The 8,090-nt window shown below is 49.4% G+C and overlaps 1 protein-coding gene across 1 annotated transcript in view; it reads right to left on the bottom strand.

The window, feature by feature from the left end:
* Positions 1-1,477: 1,477 nt before the first annotated feature.
* The window catches only part of Tmc3 (transmembrane channel like 3), a 38,395-nt gene continuing 31,782 nt past the window's right edge, over positions 1,478-8,090 (bottom strand). The window contains exons 18-22 of the mRNA XM_004623487.2: positions 7,019-7,144; positions 6,312-6,390; positions 5,222-5,264; positions 3,303-3,540; positions 1,478-2,318 (exon numbers count right to left, since the gene is read on the bottom strand). Of these exons, the coding sequence (XP_004623544.1) occupies positions 1,478-2,318; positions 3,303-3,540; positions 5,222-5,264; positions 6,312-6,390; positions 7,019-7,144 (1,327 nt within the window). The remainder of the gene's footprint in view (positions 2,319-3,302; positions 3,541-5,221; positions 5,265-6,311; positions 6,391-7,018; positions 7,145-8,090) is intronic.

The following is an 8,090-nucleotide window of genomic DNA, read 5'->3' as shown; positions in this document are numbered from 1 at the left end:
GGTAGCAAGAGAAAACAAGTAATAAAATCTATCACATGTCTGTCACAAGGGAAGCAGCAGTGGGGAAAAATGCCATTTTTATTCCAAACACAAAGTAGGGTTGGAAAAAAAACAACAACAAAGACTCTTACAATTCATGACAAAAGCTTGTCTTCAAAACCAAACCAAACCAAACCAAACCAAAGTATGGTTGATGAGGCAGACGGTTGGAAAGCCACAATTCAAATGAAAGGTGTTCTGGGGAGTTACGGGTCAGGACCCAATCCTGGTTGCCCTGGCAGGTTTGACACCTGCTGCCCTGTGTAAGGCCAGTCAGAGGAGCACAGGCAGTGGCACATGGCGTGCTCAGCTGTCTCCTGGGCCTCCTGGCTGCCTCCTGCACACCAGCTCTTTTCTGCAGCTGTGAACTGCTCCTCACCTGCCATCTGGTGGAAGCCATTGGCCTAGGAGGAAGGAGCTGGAGCAGCTCAGAGACAGCAGAGCAGAGCAAAGAGATGCTTCTGGAACCCTTCAGAGCCCTGCCTCCTCTGAGCCCATTCCTGAGTCTTGATCACCACCCTTGCCAGCTAAGAAGCCCATAAACTTAGGGATAAAAACTTGGATTCTGTGTGTCTCAGTACTTTTCACTTGTTGCTGGAACAAATACCTAACACTCCAAATGAAGGAAGGAAAGGTTTAGCACAGTTTGTGGAGGTTTCAGTCCATACTCAGCAGGCTCGCAGGCAGAGGGGCACACGACAGAGAGCAGCAGTTCATGGCCACGAAGAGCAAAGGGAAGGGCAACAGCTGTGGCATCTGGCCAGCCTCTCTCCCTTCCTTATATTATACACAAGCTACCCTGGGGTGGGGGTGTAGAACTCACACAGTGTCCATGCCCTCCTCTTGCACAGGATGAGGATGTTTACAAACTAAGAATCCTGGCTTTCTGCTCAGTCACTTGATTAAACTTTACAAACTTCTCAAGTTGACACAATGGATCAACCACTATACCTGTGCAAGCCTAGTTCTGACCAATATAGACACACTGTCCAGTAAATGGTAAAAGAAGCTCTTTTCAGTTCCTTATTCTTCTCCTCAAGGGACTTTTCATTTACTCTTTAAGCACTGTGCAGCTCTTAGCGCTAGGCACCTCATTTGCATTTTCAGTGCTGCCCGAAGCAGTGGTCTTTGCACGTAGAAGGACAGCCTCACGTACTGCACGATCATATCATTTTAGGCAGGAGGGGATCTGGGCTCCACAGTGGGCTGAGCTGTCTGGCTTGCCTGTGCTGTCTTGGAATGATGAGCTGATGCGTGCTGGAGGTGCTCAGAAACTACACTTGAGCCTGTCTGCCAGAGAATCAGCGTGCAGTTTGAGACCCAGCCATGGGTAAGGCTGAAAGCCCTGCATCACCTCTGGCAGCTAGTGGGGCCATCTTCTCTCCAGAAAGGCTGAGTGATGGCTTGTGGGTCTGGTGAACGGGTCCTGGGGGGAAGCCTAGACCTTGGAACAGACAAGGTCATCCAGCTCAGTGGGCAGTGCCCGCCTGGACCTGGCCTTCTTCCGGCCAGCTTGCCCTGCGGCCCTCAGAAGCCTGCCCTGGCGGCGGGTGACTTGCAGGTACTGGTCAGTGCTGCTGTTCTGCTGGTCACTGCTGGACACCACTGATACAGAATCTGAATCTGTGAAGAATGGATCGACCTTGGGCCGGGCCCAGGGCTGCAGAGGGTGCTGTGGGTGATGCCCATTCCTGGAACAGGGTCTCTTGGGCACAGATGTGGGCCTGGCAGCTTGACTCTCAAAACCATCACCTCCAGACTTGCAGCGCCTCCTTCCCCAGGGCTCAGGATTTCGGGTTTGGCTTCTGGACCTCTCACCAATATAAAAATGAGGGGCTTGATGGAAGTCCATCAGGGAACAAGGGGCAAGTGACTGTCGCTGCCCAGCTCTCCTCGGGGTCTCCTCCTCTTCTTCACTCATCTGTGGAGAGCCAGGCTGTGGGGGTGCCCGAGCTACATGCTGTGGAACGTACCAGGAGTACACCTCCATCATGTCACTGGGTACATCCATCTTGAAATGTCTTTCCAACCCAGGAGTTGGATGGGGTTTCTGGTGGGCCTCACGCTCCTTCATGAGATAGTGCCTGGGGGTGTGGGGTCTGTGATGTGCTCCCAAGGCTGAGGCCCCTGGGCCATGGACAGGAGGGTACATGGGCCAGAAATCTTTTCGGAAAAGAGGTTCTGACCGCACATCCTCAGTGTGCTCTGGCAGTGTCATGGACGTGCAGGCTCTGTGCTGGCAAAGGTCCCCTGTGCTGGCCCAAGGAGCTTGTGGACACCTGTAAGAGGAGGGAGTTAAGGAGCCTGGCCTCAGTGGTCTTGGAGCTCACCAGGGCCTTATCAGTTTCAAGGTGCCCCTGGGTGTCCTGTGGCTGGGCACAGTGGGAGATGAGCCACAGAGGCCTCTCGCCACTGGATGCCTCAGCACCGGAAGTGATGTGTATGGCACGGATGGAGCATGGTGTGTTTTGTCCCTACATACCCAAGGGCCCTTGTTCTGTCTGGGAGCACATCTTGAGACCAGCGTTTGTGGAGCACTTTTCAAGGAACACTTGCCATGATCTTCCCCGCCCCACGACTTCCTTGAATTCCCACCGGGGAGCCATACGGCTATTAGGAAGCTCTTCCCGAGAAGAGCTCGGTCCAGCAGTGCCTGTTTGATATGCCACCATGCCTGGTTTTGGGGCTGGCATGGCACACAGTATCAGGAATTGAACCCAAGTCCTTGTGCTTGCCAGGCACGTGCTTATACCACCTAGCTATCTTCCCAGCCCAAGGGTCCACTGCTTTCTGTTAAGAAAGATGGAACCAAGCGACTCATGTAGTATACACATTACATGAGCTTAAAGCTTAGTCAGCTTGAGGCTGAAATATAGCAGGTCTTGCCAATAATATGGCCAGCTCAGAACTGGAAAATGGAAGATAAATGAAAAGGCATTTTCTTTTCTTGGGCTGTGGCAATGTGTATGTTGGACAGGCAGAAAGGTTACATATAAGTTACATGACAGATGGTGTAGGAAAAAGAATTTGTCATGTGACAGTTTGACTCCCTTTCCCTAACCTCTCCACTTTTTGGGTGACAGACTCTTAACCTCATGGCCAGCCTTCTGGCAGGATTGGAACTTAATATTCCTGGCCTCCTGAAACTGTTAGGGCTGTCAAATTCTTAGCAGCTCTCCAGTTGCACCTTCTGGCCCCTGGGCTATAACTGGTGTCACATTTGAGGAAGCCAAGTCTCTTTCTAGGCTGTGGCTGAGCCTCACCTGCCAGTATGGTGCTCTGGCCTTGGCTTGGAGATGCCAGGAAGAGGTGAGCAGGGATTCCTGAGGCCCAGCCCTGGGCTGTGGGGCACTGGCTCGGTGGTGGTCTCTATTCTGCTGCTCTCGATGCTCAGGGAGTCGAAGCTGGCCACACTGCCATTGTTCAGGGATGTCACCACGTGTGTGAAGTCTCCATCTTTTGGAAGCCTCTTGGAGCTTTCCTCATGAGTCTGGATTCGAGCTGTAGGGAGAGGGAGGGCTTATAAGAAGACGACATCTAGCAGGTGCTAGATTCAGGGGTGCTGCAGTTTGGATTTTAACTGTCCTCCAAAGACCTATGGGTTAGTTAAAATCTTGGTCCTGGGTTGGTGAGATAACTCAGCAGACTAAGTGCCTGCTTAGGTAAGTGCAGGGACCGGGGTTCAATCCCCGGCACCACATGTCATGCAGGCCCTGCCCCAGGCATGCTGAGCCAGCCATCAAGACAGAGCACGGTGGCGCACACCTGTAATCCCAGTGCTGGGGAGGCTGAAAACAGAAGGATCACTATGAATCGGAGCTGTGTAGTGAGACCCTACACCAAAGACATTAAAAACAAAACAAAACAAAACTTGGTCCCCAGCAGGTCACCATCAGGAGGTGGTGGAGCCTTTGAGAGGTCTTGAGGTCAGGAGAATGTGCCCTTGAAGGGGATGGCGGGAGCTGCGGCCTTCCTCTCTTGCTTCCTGGTCAAGGCAGGAGCAATCAGACTCTGCCACGCACTTCTGCAAGGTGCTGCCTTACTCGGAAGTGGGTCATATGACCACAAACTGGAACCTCTGAGACCATGAGCCAAGATGTGCTTTCTCTCTTTTAAGTGGACTGTATCTAGAATCTTGTAACAGAAGAAGGACAGACACCAGACTGGTTTGGCTCCAAAAATTTCCTGACTGCCAATAGCTGAGCCTACCAACAGGCAGGTTTCCTTAGAGATGCAGCAACCAAGGCACCACAGACATTCAGCAGCCAAATCATTGAACTGCAGAAGGCTAGAACAGGGGTGTAGGAGGAACGAGACCTGAGATAACAGCACACACTTGGACACCTCTGCGAGGCTCGCTATCTACAGGATGGAGATGAGGAAGCTCACGTGATAACTTCATCAGGAAAGAGTTCTGGGTGGGAGAGTCCTTGGGTTAGATCCTCACTCAGGAATCTGCTTGTGCAGCCTAGGCCTGCCCATCTGCCAACAATCAACAGGACCAGGAAAGAGTAGACAGAGGAGGGTGTCTTGCCACACAGAGCAGGGCCCCTGCGGGAAGCGCATGGACAGGAGCGAGTCTCGGTATCCCAGGAGCACTGGGCTGCTTTCTCTGCTACTTTAAACCTTCCTTCTGATCAGATTAAAGGTTATGTACAGGCCTTCGTGGTGGAATGGTTTAAGACTTAAATTTGGCTTTGTAGCCTACATTTTATTTTACTGTACCTAGTTAATTGTGAGATGCTAGTGTTGGTTGTGAGCAATTGTTATGGGTATGATGCATCTTAAACTTTCTTGCTCTGTTTCTTTTTATTTTATTCTATTTTTTTTTTTTTTTTTGTTTTTTTTAAGGAAAGGTCTGTAGGGTGTTCAGGGTCTCACTTCTAGATTGGACGCATAGTGATCTGCCTGTTTACAGCCTCCCAAGAGCTGGGATTGCAGGTGCGCGCCACCACACCCAGTCTCAATTGCAGTCTCAGCACACCCCAGGGGTGGGGCTGGTATGGCAGGCCCAGGGATTGAACCCTAGGCCCCTGTGCCTGCTTGCAGGTGCCTACGTGGTTTTACTTAGGGACGGCTGATTCCTTGGCCAGGTTGACTGAGCTATTTGGTCGGCCCTTTCTATTCTTTTAGATGCCTATTGGTTGAGACATTAGACATTTGTGCTTCAAAACATACTTACCTTCTACCAACTGGGCAACCTTTTTCTTATCTTCAGATCTTGCCTAAAATGCAAATAACAATCATGTTTGATTTGGACTCAGAAGAAAACAGTAAAAAAAAGATTCTGTTTGGGGGAGGAAAACACTTCTGTGTTGTTTGCACCTTGGACAGGAGACTACCTCCCCCCGGCCTGACCCTGCTATGCCTAGGTACTTGAGTGAATGAATGCAAATACCTAAGGGCCAAAGATTTGTGCCTACGTGGTTTCACTTAGGGACAGCTGAGTCCTTGGCCAGGTTGAGATTCTTCTAATACAGTGGAGTGTCCCTTGTCTGAAATGGATGGGCCCAGCAGCATTTGGACTTTTCCAACATGAGGAATTGGTACACATATGTGATGGGATGTTTTGGGGATGAGACCCATGTCTACACATGAAATCACTTATGTTTCAGACACACCTTACACACATGACTTGAAACATTTTATGGGCCATTTTAAAACAATTTTGGGCATAAAACAAAGTTTCATAGTGTGGAATTTTCCAATTGGGTCATCATCTTAACACTCAGAGTTTCAGATTTTGGAGCATTTCAGGTGTTACTTTTTTAGATTAGGGATGCTGGGGTAGTCTGCCTGAACCCCAAAGGTGCAGATCAACAACAGTGAAGCCCTTTGCAATGAATTTCTAACTTGACTTTTTACAAACTAGTCTGTATTTCTGTGCATGAACTGATGCTTATGGGAATATATATATATATATATATATATATATATATATATATATTCACTCACTCAAGTACTGGACTCATAGTGATCTGCCTGTTTACAGCCTCCCAAGAGCTGGGACTGCAGGTGCAACCTAATCTTAAAGTTAGAAAATGGAGGCAATTCTGCTTGCATGGGAATTGGACAGGATGAAGTTTAGGTTACAGAAGAATCCAGGGGGCCAAGTTTAAGGTGACCAAGAGCTATGTCACTGTCACTCATGCTGTAGAGCACTCATCAGATGGGTGAGGCCACCACCAGTGGCAGTGTGTGTGTGTGTGTGTGTGTGTGTATGCGTGTGCGTGTGTGTGTGCGCACGCACAGTAAGTGCCGTGGATACTTGCGTTTTGGATCTGCACTCTGAGCTGCTGGTTGCTGAGCTTCAGGGAGCGTGCGATGCTCTGCAGGTAATAGATGAGCATGCTAGGGCAGAAGGACACAGCAGTGAGGGCCACGGCTGCCGGGCCACACCCCTGCTCAGCTTCTGGCTAGAGCAAGCATCCCCATCCAGATATGGACTTCGCATTGACCCTGCATGGACAGCACAGGGAGGGACTGCATTCCTCTTCCGCTTTCTGTAGCAACCCCAGGGACACAGAATTCTGTTCTGGGACAGCATCAGGGAGGGCGTCAGCATTGAGCCATGAGTACTCGCTTTCTTCACTTTAACTTTTCCCTATAAGCCCAAAGAAGCCAGCACAACTGGTGTGCGCCAGGAAATTCCTTTTTAGGATCCTTTAAGTTCTGCAGAATAAGAAGCCAATATTTCCGATGTTCTGCCCCATGACAGTAGCCACAGTCATTGCTCACCTGCTGCTGACAGATCGGTAGCCGTCCAATAACCAGGGGTATTGCCCTCCCCTGCTGAGATACCACACTGTCTCCCTGTACTGCAGTGGCTCAAGTGACTCTGAGTGGCTACATAGAGTCCTAGCTTAGATCAGCAGGCTCCGTAAGTGATTTCTGAATGAGCTAATTAATTTCCCATAATTACTGGCGAGCAGTGGCCAGGCAGGAGGCAGTCCCCGAAGGCTGGCAGTGCAGCACTCACAATAGCAGTAGCACAGCAGGCAGGATGACCACAGGGCTGCTGAGGTGCCCGACCACGGAACTGACCCACCCGGGGAAGTCATTCGCAATTGTTTCTGACACGATGTCATAGATTTTCTCTTGTCCGCTGCAAGATAGAAACACATAGCTCCAGACTTGACTGCTTCTGGCTGAAGGGTGCCACAAGTCATCTGAAAATGTCTAAATGTTCAGCTACGAAGCTAGGGCTAAACATCCCCAAAGAAAAGACACACAGCTTTCCCAAGATGACTTCATGCGAAGTAGCCATCTAATGAATATGCATGCGTGGAGCTGCGGTCAGTGATCACAGGGCATGTCTTTTAATCAGGCACACAGAGATAAAATTATGTATGTGTTGCATCAAAACTGATTAAATGCCAGATGAAAATGACACCATGGGTTTCAGCTAGGTCAAGTAGAATAATAAGTGATGTGAGGGCTGGCCAAATAGCTCAATGGATTAACGCATCTGCTTAGACACAGGGGCGGGGAGTTCGATCCCCAAGCCTGCCATGCCGGCCCCGCCTCCAGGGCACCCTGAGATGGCAATTGAGACTAGGCATGGTGGTACACACCTGTTATCCCAGCTCTTGGGAAGCTGTAAACAGGAGGATCACTATGAGTCTGATCTAATAGTGAGACCCTGTACACCCTATACACCCTGTTCTAAATTTAAAAAAAAATGGTGATGTGGACTTTTTAATAAAGCCTTCTGGGTTTTTGACTAGGTAGAGTCTGTCTCTGGCCTAGGAGCAGGGCCATTTCCTTTTATATTACTTTTTTTTTTATTTTAAAGGAGTTGTACCATTTAAACATGATCTCAGTGGTGACTACACCTACAGGCAGCTTTTTACATCTAAAGGCAGTGTGCATCTTGGGTTCATAAAATGTAGGTTTGATCAGATACAAAAGTTATATTTCTTGTTATATATGTCTTGCTTTATCTTGGTCTTTTTTTTTTTGGCGGAATGGGGGATTGAACTCAGGCCCTTGCGCTTGCCAGGCAAACACTTATTCTACTGAGCCATGTCCCCAGCCCTAAAATGGAATAA

This window comes from Octodon degus, unplaced genomic scaffold (assembly GCF_000260255.1).
Source record: "Octodon degus isolate 3935 unplaced genomic scaffold, OctDeg1.0 scaffold00002, whole genome shotgun sequence".
NCBI lineage: Eukaryota > Metazoa > Chordata > Mammalia > Rodentia > Octodontidae > Octodon > Octodon degus.
The sequence above is the reverse complement of the archived record's forward strand: the minus strand, read 5'-3'. Positions and strand labels throughout refer to the sequence as shown.